The 19,604-nt window shown below is 49.2% G+C and overlaps 9 protein-coding genes across 9 annotated transcripts; 6 read left to right on the top strand and 3 right to left on the bottom strand.

The window, feature by feature from the left end:
• Positions 1–19: 19 nt before the first annotated feature.
• On the top strand, positions 20–1,170 carry LCP9604111_5739 (uncharacterized protein; the record flags this gene model as incomplete). Its single annotated transcript, XM_039073582.1, has 3 exons — positions 20–193; positions 253–336; positions 391–1,170. 3 exons carry the CDS (start codon positions 20–22, stop codon positions 1,168–1,170), a joined length of 1,038 nt encoding a protein of 345 aa, XP_038928250.1.
• A 1,267-nt stretch (positions 1,171–2,437) lies between these two features.
• LCP9604111_5738 (MICOS complex subunit MIC26/MIC27) lies at positions 2,438–3,356 on the bottom strand (the record flags this gene model as incomplete). The annotated part of the gene is made up of 3 exons (XM_039073581.1): positions 2,438–3,076; positions 3,155–3,247; positions 3,330–3,356. 3 exons carry the CDS (start codon positions 3,354–3,356, stop codon positions 2,438–2,440), a joined length of 759 nt encoding a protein of 252 aa, XP_038928249.1.
• Positions 3,357–3,569: 213 nt separating this feature from the next.
• On the top strand, positions 3,570–5,951 carry LCP9604111_5737 (mitochondrial intermediate peptidase; the record flags this gene model as incomplete). Its single annotated transcript, XM_039073580.1, has 1 exon — positions 3,570–5,951. One exon carries the CDS (start codon positions 3,570–3,572, stop codon positions 5,949–5,951), a length of 2,382 nt encoding a protein of 793 aa, XP_038928248.1.
• Positions 5,952–6,772: 821 nt separating this feature from the next.
• On the top strand, positions 6,773–7,654 carry LCP9604111_5736 (uncharacterized protein; the record flags this gene model as incomplete). Its single annotated transcript, XM_039073579.1, has 1 exon — positions 6,773–7,654. The coding sequence occupies one exon, from the start codon at positions 6,773–6,775 to the stop codon at positions 7,652–7,654; it is 882 nt and encodes a 293-aa protein (XP_038928247.1).
• A 537-nt stretch (positions 7,655–8,191) lies between these two features.
• On the top strand, positions 8,192–9,788 carry LCP9604111_5735 (uncharacterized protein; the record flags this gene model as incomplete). The annotated part of the gene is made up of 3 exons (XM_039073578.1): positions 8,192–8,557; positions 8,613–9,416; positions 9,465–9,788. 3 exons carry the CDS (start codon positions 8,192–8,194, stop codon positions 9,786–9,788), a joined length of 1,494 nt encoding a protein of 497 aa, XP_038928246.1.
• A 1,158-nt stretch (positions 9,789–10,946) lies between these two features.
• LCP9604111_5734 (uncharacterized protein) lies at positions 10,947–11,356 on the top strand (the record flags this gene model as incomplete). Its single annotated transcript, XM_039073577.1, has 2 exons — positions 10,947–11,004; positions 11,064–11,356. 2 exons carry the CDS (start codon positions 10,947–10,949, stop codon positions 11,354–11,356), a joined length of 351 nt encoding a protein of 116 aa, XP_038928245.1.
• Positions 11,357–12,352: 996 nt separating this feature from the next.
• On the top strand, positions 12,353–14,642 carry LCP9604111_5733 (transcriptional regulator family TF; the record flags this gene model as incomplete). Its single annotated transcript, XM_039073576.1, has 4 exons — positions 12,353–12,615; positions 12,666–13,371; positions 13,425–13,670; positions 13,737–14,642. The coding sequence occupies 4 exons, from the start codon at positions 12,353–12,355 to the stop codon at positions 14,640–14,642; spliced, it is 2,121 nt and encodes a 706-aa protein (XP_038928244.1).
• An 806-nt stretch (positions 14,643–15,448) lies between these two features.
• LCP9604111_5732 (putative RING finger domain protein) lies at positions 15,449–16,922 on the bottom strand (the record flags this gene model as incomplete). Its single annotated transcript, XM_039073575.1, has 4 exons — positions 15,449–15,719; positions 15,778–16,218; positions 16,269–16,759; positions 16,818–16,922. The coding sequence occupies 4 exons, from the start codon at positions 16,920–16,922 to the stop codon at positions 15,449–15,451; spliced, it is 1,308 nt and encodes a 435-aa protein (XP_038928243.1).
• An 800-nt stretch (positions 16,923–17,722) lies between these two features.
• LCP9604111_5731 (FKBP-type peptidyl-prolyl cis-trans isomerase) lies at positions 17,723–19,293 on the bottom strand (the record flags this gene model as incomplete). The annotated part of the gene is made up of 3 exons (XM_039073574.1): positions 17,723–18,652; positions 18,716–19,150; positions 19,207–19,293. The coding sequence occupies 3 exons, from the start codon at positions 19,291–19,293 to the stop codon at positions 17,723–17,725; spliced, it is 1,452 nt and encodes a 483-aa protein (XP_038928242.1).
• Positions 19,294–19,604: the final 311 nt, after the last annotated feature.

The raw sequence follows: 19,604 nt of genomic DNA, 5'->3' as shown, positions 1-19,604 counted from the left end.
TTAATTCTAGCAAATAATTATGTTCGGCGCATTAAATCGCTTCATCGGCCGGCTAGATGGGGAGCCTGGCCAACAGCCTCGCAGCGGCCCCAGTGACAACGCATTCGGTTTCCAGGTCCTCCGCAACAAAGACCGGGATCTGCCTTTAGAGCCATGGTTTGACTTTATAGTTGGTATCAACGGTCATACAATTGTAAGCATATGGGATCATTCAACTCCCGGCATTATAGCTTCGCTCACACTGACAAACAGGAAGATCCGGACCCAAACCTCTTTGCGACAGAATGCCGAAATTGCGCTGGGGGAAGCTTGACACTTGAAGTGTGGAGTGCAAAGGTAGGGATACTAAGATGATACTTCTAGATTCCAGCTGAATTTATATCCTACCAGGGTCAACGAACACACACAATCACTCATCCTATACCGCCAACGAACCCCTCGCTCGGCCTCGCGCTACAGCTTGCCCCTCTCTCTTCCACGCAAAACATCTGGCATGTTATTGCAATCCCATCGCCTCTCAGCCCCGCATACCGAGCCGGATTGCTTCCTTACTCAGACTATATTATTGGAACTCCCAGCGGGACGTTAAGAGGGGAGTCTGCACTCGGGGAGTTGGTTGAAGACCATCTAAACCGCACGCTGGTTCTGTGGGTTTACAACAGCGAATTTGATGTTGTTCGCGAGGTCGAGCTCGTTCCTACCAGGGGCTGGGGTGGCGAAGGCGCCCTTGGTGCAGAGTTGGGATACGGTGCTCTTCACCGACTACCCATTGGACTCGGAGAAGCAGTTGAGGGACCGGGGGAGGTTGTATTCGAGACACGCGAGGACGCCACTACTTCCCCAGATACATCAGCTCCTACGGGTAACTTCATAGTCCCAGCAAACATGGCAGCGCCGCCGCCTCTAGCCTTCGCTCAAGCAAGAGTTGCGTCGCCATTACAGAGCAGATCGCCCGCCGGGCGTCGTGCAGGGAAATCACGGTCCATGGCATCGCCCAATAGAGCCTTTGATGATTACTTTGCTGAGGGTGAAGAGAAAAGTCGGGAGCAAGACTATGCGCCGTCACGGCATGGAACTCCTCTACCTCCACCACCGAAGGCAGGAGTCTCGCCCTCTCACTCGGGGAGCCCTGCGCCGGAAGGAGGACCAGGACCTACAGAGGAAGAATGAATGATGGCTTAAGAATCCGAAACCAATTTAATATGGAGTATGATGAAATCAAATTATGTCGATCGTCGTGAATGCAAATGGGTTTTGCAACATTCTATATCTTAACAGGTCAGCGAGTTTGTACTTTAACTTTCCTATAACAGATCTAGCCATGATCTCAATAATCAAGGGATGCATGGTATTGATATGCTTTTTATTTGGCCTGGATATTGCCAACCCACAAACACAACACTAGAGACCATCGGCGGAGTACTAACGATGTCTGGAGAATGACAACGACCACGCAAGATAACTAGACTGTATTGACCTTGGACGAGCCGCTCTCAACTTCAATCTTGCAGAACCATGGATGGGATAAGATTTCGGCAGGTGAAGGTCTTTTCGCGGGATCATATTGCAAAATCCATCGAAGGAGCGCCTTCACTTCGTGAGCTTCCTCCTCATCAAAATCCGGGCATGCCCGATCGAATGACTCTTCTATGGATGGCTCCTCTAAAATAAGCGGTTCCTTTCCCGGACGGACCCCTCCAAGCTCCTCATTGAAGAGCTTCCTCTCAGGCGTGAAGTAGAGCGACGATCTTGTCTAACGGCTAAAGAGCTCGTCTGGGAGATCGCCGAGTAGTGATGTGATATAGTGAGTTCCTTTAACTAGTGCGACTTTAGCGATGTGGTGTAAGATTCTTGGCTCGGTTGTCAATCCCGAGATTTGAGACATAAGGATCTTTAGGGCGATATATCTACTATTTCTTAGAGGGGATGAGTAACGATAATCTATAGTGTCGGGGGTAAAGATATACAGAATGAACTTACTTCATGTTATAGGCGAGCTAAACCGTTGAGTAGGAGCCCTCGCTAAGCTTCCGGATGACCTTGTACTGTTGATTGAAGACGTCGCCAAGAACGACTGGATGATAACTATATGGGTGGTAATCCTCCACCCACTCATAGAGTGATGTAATATCTTTGAATCTCCGTTCGTCATCTATTGGGCCACTTGATGGCGGAGTGGGAGGAGAAGAGGTACTCATGGCTGCGATGTAGAATGGAGAAGACCAAACTCGAGAGAAACTGAGAAGACGTTCCCAAAGAGCGTTGGCCAAAGCCTCCGTGGTACGTTTATGCTCGTCTACATGAACGAATTTCGGAACTTATGACCGCACAATTCAAACAAAGGAATCAATCCGGTTATGTCTTCGGATCTAGGAGTTTCTAAGCGTACATATGCAACAAATAAATCCATCTATAGCCCCAAACAGTCGGGCTATATTTAGTGGCCCTTGCTCACCAGCTCTTCCAACTTCTTGCGGGTGTTACCAATCTTTTCCTCCATCATCTGGCGCGCCATTCCGCTGTGCGCAATTCCGGTGTACCAGATGTGCTCCGCGCGCTCACGAGCAGCCAAGTGCTTGTCCGCAAGCGCAGGGACCTTCTTCTCGTACTCCCAAACCAAATCTCCGACATTCCGCATGGTCACGGGCAGGAGGCTGTAGGCGGCAGCAGTACCGAAAGCGAGCGGCGACGCAGTGCGCAGGAAGATGCCACGGTTACGCGAGACGATTGAGCCGGCCATGGCGGCCACGACGACGTAGACACCGCCGGGCAAAAGACGCTCGCCGGACTCGGCAGAAGGCGCGAGCGAGGCAACGGTGTTGGTGAAGCAGTTTTCGATGTTGAGGGCCCGAGACAGGAAGTTGTTGAAGCCCTGCTCTGCGGCGAGAGAGTGTGAGTAGAGGAAAAGGCGAGCTTGTCGGACCTGAGCGGTCAGGATGTCTGTCGGGGTGGGCGAAGAGGGAGCTTGTTGCGCAGCCGGCGCAGAGATCGACTTCGGGGTAGCAGGCGCAGCAGGCTGCGGAAGCTTGGAGGTTTCAGGAATGTCGGCGGGCAAGTCATCGTAGATGGGTTTCCGCTATATTAGGAAAGCAGTCGTGTGTCAGACCAAGCCTTTTCAGACATTCAATAGAGCTAGGAACAGATCTGGTCATACATAGTCTCGGGGCTCTTCTGCGAAAGCGGTATTCTTAGGATACAGAGCCATACCTCCCGCGAGGAGAGTGGCTGCGATCGGAGCCACAGCCCGCTGGGAACAAGTCAGCATAGGAACGGCACATTGGGGATCAATTGAATCCAACTTGAAAGGAGGCAGTTATACAAGGGCATACCTGTTGCAACATCGGCCGGAATGACATCCTGAGGGTGTGGGGAAGAGGAGAAGGGGGGCGAGCTGGTAGTGAGGATGAAGCAAAGTCGTGTTGGAGCAGGACGGGAATTCTTCGGCTCGGCGGAACCTCCAGAAAACTCCGTCATTGTCCGTTCTCCTTGACTCTAGATTTCTTTCGGCAGGGGATTTGTGAATCTGCAATTTCCGATGGTTTTCATCTGCTTTTAATACAGTCTCTACAATGCTTCGCCCTTTGCGACGAACATGGACATGTCGCAAATGCCTACTGCGGCCCCAATATCGAGCCTTCGAGAGCGCCGCATCTTCCCCGTCAACGTCGTTCGAGTATATTCCAGCGGATAACAGTTCACCAAGAAAGAAGACCGACGACCATACTCTACGGCGAGTTTTTGATTCCCAACCGTTTTGGAATGAATTCTCCCAGCAGCGCACGACCTCCGTCCCAAAGCGAGCTGGATTGGTCCAAAATCAATACCTGACAAGTCCCGAGGGCTTTAGGACATTCGCTAATGTCTCGCTACAAAGATGCCAGGCTATTGTAGCCAAGGTGCTTGCGGCCTCGACGGTTGAAGAATACAGGGCCCTTGCACGCGACCTTGACCAGCTGAGCGATCTCCTGTGTCGTGTCATCGACTTGTCCGACTTCATTCGAACCATTCACCCCGATCCGAGAATACAGGAAGCAGCCACGCAGGCGTGGGCTCTTATGTTTGAATATATGAACGTTTTGAACACAACCACGGGGCTTCATGACCAACTCAATAAGGCCTTGAACAACCCCGACGTGACATCATATTGGACCGAGGCAGAACGGATCGTGGCACAGATCCTCAACAAGGATTTCTCGAACTCTGCAATTCACATGCCGCCCAATGTGAGGCAGCGGTTTGTAAATCTCTCAAATGATGTGAGCCAGTTGGGTTCCGATTTTATGAATGGGGCGGAGCCTGCAAGATCCCAGGTGGTCTTTGGTGCCAATAGCCTCCAAGGCTTGGATCCTATGGTTGTCTCCAAGCTCAAGCGATGGAATAAGAAAGCGCCAGTTCCGACTACAGGTATTGTCCCTCGACTCGTTCTGCGCTCGGTACATGATGAAGAAGTTCGCAAAGAGATGTATATCGCGACTCGAACATCCAGCAAGCGCCAAATTCAAAGACTGGAGGAACTTTTGGTGAAGAGGGCAGAGTTGGCACAACTTACAGGCTATAATAGCTTCGCGCACATGACTCTCGGCGACAAAATGGCCAAGACGCCCGAAGCAGTATCAAACTTTTTGACTTCGCTTGTGTCAAGCAACCAAGGTCTAGTCCGGGAAGAACTATCTAAGCTGCAGGCCTTGAAGGGAGACTCCGCCCTTCAACCCTGGGACCACGCATACTACGTTCACAAGCGCGTTTTGGATTATTCCCTAGCTCGTCGCTCTCGTCACATGGGTGTTGTCAACGAGTTCTTTTCTTTGGGGACAGTGATGCAAGGTCTCTCTCGACTGTTTGACCGTTTGTATGGTGTACGTCTAGTTCCCCATGAAGCATCTCCCGGCGAGACTTGGCATCCCGACGTCCGTCGATTGGATGTGGTGGATGAATCGGAGAATCACATTGCAGTCGTCTACTGCGACCTATTTACACGGCCGAGCAAACACCCGAACCCGGCTCACTTTACTCTGCGCTGCTCGCGCGAAATCTCTCCAGAGGAGATCGCCGAGTGTGCGTCTATGAACGAATCTGCGCACCCGAACGATGGCATGGCCACTGGTGTAGATCCGCAGACTAACACTCTGCGCCAACTTCCAACCATCGCCCTCGTGTGTGATTTCCAGGAACCTCAGGCCAATGGCAGCGGCCAGCCAACTCTCTTGAGTGAGCAGAGTGTTCGCACTTTGTTCCACGAGATGGGCCACGCTGTCCACTCCATCCTGGGCCAAACGCCTCTACAGTCCATCTCCGGTACTCGGTGCGCCACGGACTTCGCCGAACTTCCTTCCGTATTGATGGAGAGCTTTGCGACTGCGCCAGAGGTGCTGCGCCTCTACGCGCGACACTGGAAGACCGACGAGCCTTTGTCTGAGAGCATGATGCAGAGCATGGAGCTAGACCGCACTGCGCACGGGTCCATCTACGGCGCCGTTGAGAATGAAGCACAGATCCTCATGGCTCTCGTCGATCAGGCATATCATTCGATCCCAGCCGAAGTCAGCTCCGCTGGCATTGATTCCACCGATATCTACCATCGAGTCTTTTCCGAGTATTCCAGTCTACCCGAGCCGAACAATATTCCGCGCACTTCTTGGCAGGGCTTCTTCGGCCACTTGTATGGTTACGGTGCCACCTACTATAGCTATATATTTGATCGCGCGATCGCAAACAAACTCTGGCAGGACGTCTTCCTGTCTGGTCATGCGGCAACTGACCGTGCCGCCGGTGAGCGATACAAGAACGAAGTCCTCCGTTGGGGTGGTGGCCGCAATGGCTGGCAGTGTGTGGCCGGTGTCCTGGGAGACAAGAACCCCTCCAATGCCAACGGACGGTTAGCTGAAGGTGGCGACGAGGCCATGCGTGAGGTTGGCCGCTGGGGCCTCGGGCGTGAAGGCGTGTCCGGATAATGTGACACGAATGTACTTTTATTGCCTTTGACACATACCTTAGAGGGTTTTGTAAATAAACATATTTTCACGATTTGATTTGATCTTGTGACCGCAATTAAACTAGCATGCATTGGATGTAATGTCCGAGACTAGCCCACAGCTAAGCCGCGCCACCAGTGTTGGCGTTGTCGGCGTTGTCGGTTATGGCGGGGACGGTGATTGGAATGTCTCACTGTCCCCCCTTTGTTTGGTCTATCACGAAACACTCTCTGTACTCCAGGGCTGGATTGCAACCTCCAGATGTCGTTTATTATGCTTGAGAAGTCTTCCAAGTAGGCAAAGGAACTGGAAATGATAATTTTTCAGTATACGAGGCAACTGGACTTCCCAGACAAGCCTTATCGCACGTTTTGCCCTCTGACGTCTTTCACTTGCACTATGCATGGTGGCTTGTTTAGCGGCTGCTATGCGATGATAACAGGTACCGTCGAACTGGTTGTTTATATTGAGGTTATCTCCTAGGCAGAGCACATGCTAGATCTCAGGGAAATAGATTAACAGACGGTCTGTTCACCTGATCCTCTTAATCTTATAAAATACCAGGCCTGATCGTCTAGACCTTATCTTCTTTGTTCTGCAATTTGCAATAAATACGGAGGACCTACGTTCACTTCGTGGTAATTGACCGCTGTCTCTGACTCGTTGTATCGGATATTGCGGTTTCAGCCTCTGTCCCTGCTCAATCAAACTGATATTTGGCGAGAAATTATTTATTCCCTTGGCCTTCGATCTTCCTCTCGCAAATCACCATTCATTCAAGTTCAGTCTACGCATTCAAAATGCCTGATATCCTTATTGTCAATGACAATGCTTCATTCGCTTCTAGCGATACCTTCTCTACCCAAGATTCGATAGAGCAACCACGGACCCCACTCCGTCGAAGAAATACAGTTGCAACGCTCACACGAAAAGTTTCTCAGAGGATAACAAATAAAATCCTCAGGGGCGGCGTCCAAGAACATGCACTCAGCGAAAAAAATCTCAAATATCTCAATGACGCAACAGATGTTGACCCACCAGATCATGCGATCCACGAGGTCCAAATATACGACCGGATTTACGAAGCCATTGAAGAGGAATGCCCTGTTTTCGACGTAGAAGCAGCGAGGGAGATGCGTCTGCATCAGTCATACTCTGCCTTCTGTCAAAACTTCACGCTATCGGGGACAACACGGACGACCAGGAAATTCGACTTGTCAATGGGACCAGAGTGGGCCGGGGAACATCCGGAGTTTCCCCTTGACGAAACCCTCGAAACCAATGACACGCTTCAATTCCCGGGTTCTCATTCCTATCCCGAACACATAACGGTGCATCCAAAGCCCCGAGCAAGCACAGTCGAATTCCCAATATCACACCCATCCACAGATCTCGACGCATCACACCCAGTGACGACTGTCGAGAGGTCACCTTCGGAATGGCCCGTCACAGACACGCCAAATATCGAGGAAGACTTCGACCGGATCAGTTCAAGCTTTGAGATAACGCCCAACTCCAACTCCAACTACCTCCAACCACCGCCTCATATCATCACCCCAACTGTCTGGATGGACATGCAGCGCATCGAGCGGGAACGAAAGGCAGCTCGACGGCAGAGACTCCTCAATCCGTTCCGGTCGTGGTTTATGGCAAGCCAACCCCTCGTGGGGGCGGAACGATGAAGTCGAATAACGGGTTCGAATAACGGGTTCTGCTGTCAGACAAAGCACGGCTGGGCTGAGACATCGGTTTGGTTTCAAATTTGCTGGTTGGATTTTCAATAGATTTCCATCTTAATTAAACAATCATATTTGCTTTTTGCTGTGAATCATATTTATCACGGTGCATAGCGACCTCGGGATCACTAGGGACTTTGGTTCTATTGGCTTCTATTTCCAGCAGAAATTTGCCATTTCCAAATTATTATAGCGTAGCATCATTGACTATGTTCTCGATTTTAGGTATTACCAAGATTCGCCCATAAGCTGACGCTACCCCAGCCCCGCGGTTCGGCTTTCGCCTCGGAACGTGCCATCGGAACGTGTCTGAACTGGGGGATCTACAGAAACTGGGGGAACTGATTCCGCACACTTCAATTCCAGGCTCAGAGTCGTCTTCTTAAATAAACCCAGAAATGGCCTTCTTCTTTGTTTGCTTCGACTTTTCTACTCAGTATCTCGCTTCTGTTGTATCACACAAGTTCAAAATATAACCACATCATGGCTATCCACCGCATAATAACCGATCCAGCTGCCCTTCTAATTGTCGGAACCCTTCTCTTCCTTGTCTACCTGATATATCAACGATTCTTGCATCCGTTGGCAAAATACCCCGGGCCGTTTCTTGCTGCCTTCACGGACTTAAACAAGTTCTCGCTGTTCTTGTCTCTGCGCATTGACCAAAGAATCTTTTCTTTGCATCAAAAATACGGACCTATCGTACGAATAGCTCCAAACGAGCTCAGCTTCTGGAATCCCGAGGCCGTCGCCCCAATCTACAAGTCCGGAAAGGCAATGGTCAAAAGTCCATTTTTCGATGGATTCAAAACATTCAATCCAAGTCTGTTTGGGAACCGAGATGAAAAAGTAAGATTCAGACAAAACAAATGTGTTCTCCGCAATGTTCTCACAAAGAAGCCAGGTTCACGCCCTGAGACGGCGACAGATGGCCCATAGTTTCTCGACGAGATCTTTGACTGATATGGAGTCGATTTTTGATCGACATGTCGAAAACTTGCGTCGGAAGCTAGACAAATACGCGGTATCGGGAGACCAGTTTGACCTCAAGGATCTCATTGCCTTTTATGGCTATGATGTAATTGGGGAACTGGCCTTCAATCTCGATTTCCACTCGCAGGAAAAGGACGACCCCGAGAATCTTCCCCCTATAAATGACCATATCCTTCTCGGATGCTTGTATGGCTCTCTTCCCGGGATCCTGCCTTGGTCAATGAATTTGAGCAAGTATCTGCCGTTTTCATGGCTCCGCAAGTTGCTCGGGAGCCGGCAAAAGATTCGCAGCACGGTGGCACAATGCGTGGAGGACAAGACGAGTGAATCTTCTGGAAAAACACTTCTCACAAACCTCCAGAAGGCAAAAGACCCAGAAACGGGCGAGGAATTGTCAAATATCGAAATCAACTCCGAAGCGTTTGGATTCCTTGTTGCTGGTTCGCACACTACATCAGGGACCTTGACTTTATTTTTTCACCATCTTCTTCACAACCCCGACGTTCGGCGCCGGTTGGAGGAGGAGATTTGTCAAAAGCTGCCGATCATTGAGCACGGCGCCTATCCGTTTCCTGGGCTGGAGAAAATGTTGCCGTTTATGACGGCATGTATCCGTGAGAATTTCCGTCACTCGCCAGTCTTTACTATGCCATTGACACGGACTGTGATGGATCATGCGGGGATGATTATCGATGGAGAACGGATCCCTCGGGGAGTGAGTGATTTTACTATTGATGTGGAAGACTTTGCTAATTTGTGTCAGGTCAATGTGTCCATCTCGAACTACTCATTGCACCACAATCCGTCCATTTGGGGACCTGATCATGACGAATTCAACCCTGATCGTTGGTTGGCTTCCGACGGCACGGCACAGGATAAATTACAGTATCTAATGCATTTCGGAGTGGGTCATAGGATGTGCATTGGACGCAACATTGCGACAATAAGTATTGTCAAGATTATCACGACTCTATTTCGATCCTATGATTTTGACGTGATGGATAAGGATGAGCGCCTTGATGTCATGACTGTTGGCATTGGTGAGAAGGAAGGTCCATTGTGGTGTCGTGTGAGCTGGAGAGAGTAACATGCCGAGGATGTGTGATCTTCAAATGCTCTTGGTGATGGAGCGTGTTGTAGTATCATATAGCAATGTTGCAAAAAGTGAATTTTCCGTCTCATTTTTCTGGGGCATAAGTTCAAGGCCTAACATATTCGGTTCATTGAGGCTTTTTAATCAGATAGTAGACTAAGCCTGAGTTATGAATTGCCATAGTTTGAAAGCTCACTACATAAAATAGATGCTAAACTTGCCACTAAAACGAAAATACAAACCTCCAATCCCTTCCTAAGCTGGGGTTGTAAACTAATCGGAGCCCTTTGACCATACGGCTTTTCCGAGCGACAATGATAGGTTTCTACTATTCTTGGTTCTCTCACTCCATATGTAGTAGTTCCATGAGTGATACAGAGTAGTATTCAAGTTTTAATTCAAGGCAAAGCTGAAACGAAAGACGGAAAGTGCACACGGAACTTGACATGCGTAACGGGAAGTGACGAACAGTGCGGGACAGAAACGCCGTCAATAAGCCGACAGCATATGTATCCTATAAACTCTTCATATTGGAAATACCTAGAAGTACCAGATCCATTTGAACAAGAACTTTTTCACACCCATTATGTCTGCCGAAATTGACGTGCCCAGCACCGTAAGTCTAGAATTCGCATCAAATTAAACCAGACATTGAAGCCAACATTTCTAGCTGGATGCACAAGCTATACGTGTTATCATCGTTGGAGCAGGACTGGGAGGGCTGGCCTGTGCCATTGCGTGTCGTCGAGGTGAACACCCGCTCGATGTAACCATTCTCGAACGATCTGAAGAGCTCTTGCCCGTCGGCGCAGGGATTCAAATACCACCAAATGCAACAAGAGTTATGGCCCATTTCGGCCTTATAGAAAAGCTGAAAAGGGCCGGCGCTATCACTACGGAGGGGTATACGCTGAGAAGATATCGGGATGGACATACAGTTGCTCAAAAGCCGTTGTAGTGACTTATGGTGCTGAATAGATGTCTGTGCCAAGTAATCGAGTTAGCTTGCTTGGGATATGCTAACGATATTCGGAAAGGGTCATACATAGGGCTGACTACCAAGCCTTGCTTCTTGAAGAAGCAACTAACGCAGGTGCACATCTAGTCAAAAATGCCGAAGTGGTCAGCATCGAGTCGTGTCCAGCCGTTGACATGGTTGTGCTAAAGGACGGCAGACGTTTCCATCCCGACATGATTATTGGTGCAGACGGTAAGCATTTCTTGGTTCGAAAGTGTCCATAAATCACAGTTGGCTAACACTGGCATCAGGACTTTGGTCTACAATGCGGGAGTTCATTATGGATGGGCCATCTCCACCTCTGGAAACAGGTGATTTGGCGTATCGTGGCATGTTTTCGCTCCAAGAGCTCACTGTGTTAAACGACCCAGATGTCGAGAAGCTTGTTGCAGCATCTGATGTTCAGGTCTGGATGGGGCCGGAGAAACATGTTGCGTTTTACCCCATCAGAAATAAAACAGAATTCAATTTGGTATTACTGCAAGTCACTTCACCGCAGATAATGCCAAAGCCCTCAGTTGACAGAGTCCAGTTGTCCAGATGACCTACCCAAAGGATCACGAACGTCAGAGGGCGATTTGAAAGAGATGCGAAGTCATTTTGACGGATGGGACCCGGCGTATGATTAATACAAGCCCATTGCACGATATGAACTAATGCATTGACAGACTTCGGACCATGATCTCTTGTCTCCGCAGAGCTTTGAAGTGGAAGCTCTGCCACCACGAGGAGCTCCAGAGATGGACAAAGGCGAGTTATTGATCGAATAGTATTATGTTCCTTGAATCTAGTCTGACCGTGAATAGGGTACTGTGACCTTGTTAGGCGACGCCTGTCATCCCACTTTGCCATACCAAGCGCAAGGGGCGGCAATGGCAGTCGAGGATGGTGCTGTCTTAGGACAGCTCTTGACGACGGCACAAAGTCGGGCACTTCCAAATTCTGCGACGGAATTTCGTGCGATGATTACTGACATTTTAAGTCTCTATGAAACGCTGCGGAAGGAGCGAACCGAAACAAACGTCCTTGGGGGCGTACAGAGTCGTGATTTCTATCACCTTTGCGATGGAAGCGAGCAAATGGAACGCGATCAGATCTTATCCAGACTCCCTGATTCACAATGGACGGGGGATTGCAAATGGAACTGGGGAGATGCTAAATATCAACAGAGCCTTCTTGGGTTCGATGTACTGGGCGACGCCGCACGCGAGTTCAATGGCCTTGGGTTTTAGGGCTCGGGAAGAAGTGAGAAGACCTTTTTGGGGTTGATACTCGCACCCCACTTACCTGTTATGCTATGTTCCACTAGAATGTAACAATCAAAGCCTACAAATACACGTTTACGCCGATCGAAAGCTATTTATAACAAGTCCAAAGTACATTCTGCTGCGGAAACAGTCCGCCTCTTACGTAATATATCTCGTGTCGATCCACGGCTGGATATATATATATTCTGCGGGGATGCCTTCAGAGCTCCGACCATACTTACATCATCGTAATCATCCCATCTCAATGTGAATTCCAGAGTTGTTGTGAGATCATGAATAATGCCACATCCAAGCGGCGTTCTCGACTCAAACCCGACTGTGAGCGAAAACGACCAAAGTATGTCTTCAAAGCGTGTGCATCATGCAAACGCAGAAAAGTTCGCTGTAACGGCAAAACTCCTTGCGAGTTCTGTGAGCGACGTTCGATCAAGTGTTGCTATTCAAATGAGTTTGAATCATCCACGGATCATGCCCACCATTTGAATGATCGGGAGTTACCGTTGGAGGAAAAGAACGTTGGCCGATCGGATATTGTGTAAGAGCTGTATGATTCACATGGCGATCGATCGCTAATTGCGCTTCAAGGCCATTGCAGCAGCTGTCTCACCTTGTGGCAACTTTGCAGGATAAGGTCGAGTTATTACATCACGAAATCCAAGATGTTCCGAAAGAGCGTTTGTCTAGCGTCAAGGGTGATACTGATACTCAGAACCACCCGAAGCTGAAAGATCTTCGATCTACCTCACCATCACTGCCTGATTATACTGGCCCAACCAGTTCTCTCTTCAGCCTCGGCGTTGCGAAGATGATTCTAGAGCATGGCAGGCCTTCCAGCCCAGAGAAGCTAGATCCGGAGATCGCTGGATCGGTGATAACGACAAACGAGCAAGACATGACGCAAATGGAGGCTTGTTCATCAACTAAAACGGGTAGTAGTGACCTGGGCCTGCTGAGTGAGATTAACTTGAACGAAGCTTTCCGCCTCATTCATCTGTATGATGATATCGTAGGCACGTTGCTTCCGATAGTTGATATCGAAACAATCAAAATGCAAGCTAAAATGCTGTGGGCGAACATCATTTACGAACTGAATCCGAATGATAGTTCTGGTGGCCTCCGTGAATGCGATGCCACCCCTTTGAAAATGGTTATCGCTATTGCTCTGCTTGCTGAGGGTGGTGGCTATAGCCGCGTGGCGATTGATCTGCACGACAGCCTGCTACCAAATGTATTGCCCCATGCCGTCTTGAGAAAATTCTCCTTACGGGGCCAGCAGATAATCCTACTGAATGTACGTGCCGCTACGCAACATCATATTCGACTCTAATCGAACTTTGACAACAGGCCTTGTTTTATATGTTCCAGGATGACTACAGACTCGCGTCTCGAATGATTACTATTGGCTCGCGCACTATTATTGAGTCCGGATTACATCGGAAAAAAGTTCTTTCGGATTATTTCCCACGTCCAGAGGAGCAGAAGGAAATCACCACCCTGCTCTACACTTCTTTCGTTCTCGATCGGCAAATAAACTTCGCAGCTGGGTTGCCGTTCACTTTCCGCGACAACGATATCGACATTCCCGAGGTGGTTCGTTTTTTCTAATAGCTCGATGTTAAATGAAAAGGGTCGGCAGACTAATAATAGGGACTACAGGAAGACGTTCCATATCTGAAAGCCATGAGATCATATGTGCAGTTTGGAGCCCAAATTTGGTATTCCATCACAGATGAACACGGGAAATTCAAGCGACGGTTGAAGGAAGAAACCTTTGACTTTTTGAGCTACAAAGTCAAATCATGGCAAGAAAGTCTCCCCAAAGCTCTACAGTCGTCCCAAGACGAGCTGGGATCTGTGGAGAGCATTCCTTTCGAGGACCGAAAGGCCTATCTCATCAGATCTATCCTGTTCCTACGAGCAAACCAGATCAGGATTTTGGTCCTACGTCCTCTACTTTACTCATACCAAACAGCGAAAGCGAATCCCGGCCATGCAGACACCCTTGTCCAACTTGCAACAAACACGATCAATAAGGTTCTCGAGATGGATCGTCAATCCAATCTATATCGCACACAAATACCAATTTTGAATCATTTCCTTTCATCTGCGTTGTGTTCCTTGTTCCTTGTTCTTGCTCATTATTCACGCCTTTCCACCACGGAGCTCACTACGAGTGAAAGTGCCGCCGTGGTCGATGCTATTGCTAATGGCCTAAGCTTACTGCGAACTTACCTATTCTCCCTGTCTTCACAGCGGTTGCTGCGAAAGTTTACTGGGCCACAGGGCCTGATATCTCATCTTGGGCTTCTGAAAAACTGCAATCACTTTGACAAATTACTCTTGGAGAAGCTTGATATTGACAAATTTACGGGTCTAGACAATGTCGCGCTAGATCGAAATCCAGTGATGGAGGGTAATGATCATCCTCTGCATGATTACTCCAATCCGACAGGAAGTGAGTGGCCTCTTGAATTATCATTGCCATCCCCAGTCACGCCCGGAGATATAAGCCAGCTATTTGCTAGCTATGAATTGGACTTCATGGGATTCAATCTCTTATGATCAATGCAACTTGTGTTTTGTGACTGTTTCCAAGCAGCTTGCGCTTGATACTCTTGTTTTTCCGCAACACTAAAAATCGACTTCCCTCTGAATCACAAAAATTCTAACTCAGGTGCTGAGTTATGTTTCTATGTCCGTAAATATACTTTTAGACAAAAAACAAAAAAAAATGGACTCGCGGGGAATCGAACCCCGGACCACTCCCATGCTAAGGGAGTATTATACCACTAAACCACAAGCCCAGCTCGATGGAAGAGGTCAGCATTTAATGCTATATGAAGTAAACTTAATCTACAGCATGTCTACGGAAGGGTTACGATGTTCCATACTCCCTAAGCATCAATGATATACAGTAACATGTGTGTCCGGTAGACTAAATCCCAAGTCCAATCATTACATGGCACCTATGGATCGTAAACAATCAATGTGATGCAAGGAGAAGCTGATGAACATGCTGTAGGTATGTAATAATCATAACCTGTTACTTCTTACTATGTATATATGCACCGGTTGATCCGAAGGTAAAATGACAATGTGTAAAATGTGTATGTACATGGGACAGAGGAAGGAGCAGCTTTACAAACAAACTCTCGTAAAAGACCAGACATGGTTTAATTCCCTGTCGCACGGAGTGAATGTCACTCAAAGGGGGTATGGAGAAATAGAAGAATTGCATAGGAAAGAAAAAGTAGTGGAACCAGCCGAATCGCTAAAACTGACAGATGAAGCATGGGTCGAAGCACATACCGAAAAACAAGGGGAAAGGGCCCGTTGTATGCAAATAAAAATTGATATGGCGATTCTACTCATGCGCTGCTTCCAAATCGGTTCGTAAGCCAACCGGCGAGTCCCCCAACACCCTCACCCCGGCTAGACCGACGGTTCCTGGATTCCCCTCCCTCTGGTGTAGGGGACCCGGGTGGTGACATTCGAGTGGAAAGCCGACTCTGCAATGAAGAAGATAATGAGGATCGACCGCTGCGCACAGTGCGAGCAGAACTGCGACGCGGTTGGGATCTCGGCTGCTCAGGACTATCCCGGATCACTACCGGATTCTCAGGGGTGCCTTCTCCGCCTCTGTGAGATATACCGTCAACTGAGAGTCGTCGTTCATGGATACGACTCACATACTTACGTTGTATTTGAATTGATGCTGCGCCGGCAATGCGGACAAGTGTCATGCTGGGTCAGCCATGCATGGATGCAGTTGTAATGAAACCAGTGAGCGCATGGTAACACAGTGACTTCCAAGCCGAGTTCAACGTTATCCATGCAAATCGAACACACTGCTTTTCCTTCAGATCCCATCATCTCTTCAGTGATCTTCTGCTTCGGCAAAGCTTGGACGGCAGCATCAGATGCTGGCGGTGCCGCAGTGCTAGTCCCTCCAGGATTATCAACCAGTTGTGTGATGACTCGGTCGAGCTCCTCCTGCGAATAGACTGCATCCCCGCTTCGACTCATGTTGAGAAGGGCAGACAATATCGAAAGAGCATGTGGGCTTGCCGGGTTACGACCTCCACGTGAGCGTCGTGTAGTTTGTACTCCAATGTCAGCACGAATGGCGTCCATGATTCTAGATTTGATTAGTCTGGTGATAATGCAACATAGTAGCCAAGTACATACTCATTTATGTCTGTCGGGTTGCGGTTGACAGGTTGAGGCGCATCTGCATTGCGGGGAGAGAGGCCTGGGTGATGGCCAGTAAGGTGGTCGTCCTCGAGCCAGTCGGGAGCGGTAGAGGATTGAGGATGGAAGGGGTCCTCTCCAAAGCCTCTGTAACCACGGGCATTTGGCTCCATTAAATTTTGAAAAATTGTGTCAAAGCCGTGCATCATCATCGGAACCACAGGGTTCGGGCCATTGTTGCGCTGACCAGAAGGCCTTCCGGTCTCAAGTGTCGCGCTGCTGAATGAGAAGCGACCGTCCGGCGATCTGTATGTGCGCAAGGAGGAAAATGGAGGAGTAGCCCTTCCGAAAAACCCGGGGCCTTGCTGTTCTTGCGTGTCTTGTTCCCACGGATTGTGGTCTAACCATGGGCTAACGCGCGAAGGCGATACGGAGTCCGCACGGCGTGAGGGGGAGCCTTCGGGAGATATTTCTGGGGGGATTTCAATCTAGAGGAAGCGACAGTGTCAGAATTAAATAAACCAAGAGAGAAAGTATTCGCTGTACTATTTCTGTGAACTCCGATTGACAATGTGGGCACGTCAAAAAATCACCATCCTTAGTCCAAACCCCGCCACAGGCATGGCATAACATGCGGTCGCCAGTGTCCATGTCGCAATACAGACTGATAATCACCTAGAGATTATGAGATGTTGTACAACGTAGATGTTATGATTGAAGCTGATAGAATCGATAAGCGCCAGAACAGTCACGAGTGCCTTATCTGCGGGGAGCTGGTCACAGTCGGTTAGATGGCCATATTTATCGGATGAGGAAGAACAGAAAGAACAGGAAGAACAGGAAGGGACGGGGAGTTAATATTTCACAGATGGTGGTGAGCCAACGTGCAAGGACAAAGGATGATTGGAGTGATTAATCGAGTGAGCCTCCAAGGCTCTGGCCGGCGGCTGGAAGGAGGCAATGACGTTGATCAGCAAATCGCCGCCATAGCCTGAACAAGGCAAAGGGAACCGTCAACCATGGACTTGTATGAAACAAAGAACACTCTAGGTTTCATACAAAATTAGAAAACCATGTGTTTGGCAGCCTTGTCTCCTATTGTTGCTCTTGTTTCAACGCCTGGTTTCATATCGGGGAATCTGTCGCGACGCAAGGGCCAGGAGGCGAGGTATACAGCTCATATTACTCAAAAAGTTAAGCCTCCTTTTACACCGGAGAGATTAAGACTCAATCATATGATCAATTCGTAAAGAAACTAGTACAAAGTGTATAATAAACAGCAAAAAATGGTCACTTTTTCCATGCAGGGATACAAATTCCTCGCGATCATCTCATCCCTGCCAAATGCACTAGGAGAGTGAACTGAAAAAAGAGACAGCAATGGATATCACAGATGCAATTCAATCGGTAACCTCAAAACACCCCGAAAACGGATGACAACGTCGAGCAGTTTACTTGATCTCGAGGAGCTTAACGTCGAAGATAAGCTTGGAGTTGGCGGGAATGCCGGGGAGGGCCTTCTTGCCGTATGCGAGAGAAGGAGGGATGGAGATACGACGCTCACCACCGACAGCCATGCCGGCGACACCGATGTCCCAACCCTTGATGACCTCGCCCTTTCCGAGCTTGAAGGTGAAAGGCTTGCCCTTCTTGTTGGAGTCGAAGACCTTGCCGTCCTCGAGCTTGCCGATGTAGCGCATAGCGACAGTGTTGCCACTCTTGGCAGCAACACCCTTTCCGAGCTTCTTGTCGTCCATCTTGACTCCACGGATCTCCTTAACGCCGAGAGTGCCGGTGGGCTTGTCGCCGGAGGGGGTAGGGCCCTGCTCGAGGTTCTTGGCGAACTGGACCTTCTTGTCGGTCTTGGCCTCCTTCTTGTCATCCTTCTTGTCCTCCTTCTTAGCATCCTTCTTGGGCTCAACAGCGGCGGCATCGCCGTTGTTCTTCTTGAGCTTCTTCTGCTGGGCCTTGGTCAAGGCGGGCTCCTCAGCCTTGGTAGACTTGGCCTTGTTGGCCTTAGCCATCAGATCGTCGAGGCTGACCTCATCCTCAGCAGCGCGCTTGTTCTTGCCCTTCTTGGACTCAACAAGCTTAGGAGCCTCGTCCTCGCTCTCAACCTCGGTGATTCTAGGGTCCTCAATGTCATCAAGGTCATCGCTCTCATCACCATCCTGCATGGCCAAGAGATCTTCCATGTCAAGCTCATCCTCATCGGGAGACAGATCGTAGTCATCCTCCTCCTCATCGTGGTCATGGTCATGGTTGTGTTCATCAAGACCAATGACGTAGTTACCGGTTAGGAAGACAGTGTGGTTACCGGTGACCTTGAAGAACACGGGCTCACCCTCGCAGACAGTGATGTCCAGGGGCTGTTGGTAGTTCTACAGAGGTATTAAACGTCAATATTCAACCGATTGTGAAACTCAAGAGGGTGTTCGCCTTACCTGGCTGGGGCTGAGGGTGCAGATAACGCTCTCATCGAGCTCCAGGCCCTCCTCAGACTCAGAGTCCTCATCGTCAAGGGCAGGACCCTTACCCTTGATGAGCTTGGAGATGGCAGCCTTTAGGTCGAAGTCCTCCTCATCGTCCTCCTCCTCATCATCTTCCTCCATGGCGTCCTCGAGGTCCTTGAGGGCGGCAGCTGCCTTGAGCTTGCGGGCCTTCTCCTTGTCGCTAGGACCACCGTTGGACTCCTCCTCGTCATCGGAGTCCTCTTCATCCTCATCACTGTAGTCCTCATCATCCTCGTCATCCTCATCGAGAAGACCAGGAGGACCGCGAACAATCTTCAAAGTGGAACGGGAAGGCTTGCTCGAGTCCTGGTCATCCTCGTACTCTGGGGCCTCATCGGGGTCGATAGCGGCCATGCTGATGCGGAACTATATTTAATGTCAGCACAAGCTATTAGCCAATTGATGATTACAGTAAGACTGACCGAAGCAGCAGCGTTGGGGACTGCTTGGACCATCGCACCGGGAGGAACCCGGAGCGCATAGACTGCGACAGGCTGAACAGCAGACATTGTGAGTAAAATAAAGTGACGAAGGTGAAGAAGATCAAGTTCAAAAATAGAATGAACCACGTGGAAAAGGATGTGGATGGAAAGGAAAGAAAAGAGAAAAGAAAAGATGCTCCCAAGCAACAGATACGGCAAAAAAATTGGAGAAAAAAATATTGATCAATGAGATCAACTAACCGTTCACCGCTGGTGTATTGCCGTGAGTGACCGCTTCCTTGAAGCTTGGATCCACGTGATGGTTGCCAAGCTTCGCGCGAAAGGGCAACATCCTTTTCTTTACACTCTCTTCTTAGTCATGATGGTAGTTGTAGCCC

The sequence above is a fragment of the Penicillium roqueforti genome (assembly GCF_015533775.1).
Source record: "Penicillium roqueforti strain LCP96 04111 chromosome Unknown scaffold_14, whole genome shotgun sequence".
Classification (NCBI taxonomy): Eukaryota; Fungi; Ascomycota; class Eurotiomycetes; order Eurotiales; family Aspergillaceae; genus Penicillium; species Penicillium roqueforti.
The sequence above is the reverse complement of the archived record's forward strand: the minus strand, read 5'-3'. Positions and strand labels throughout refer to the sequence as shown.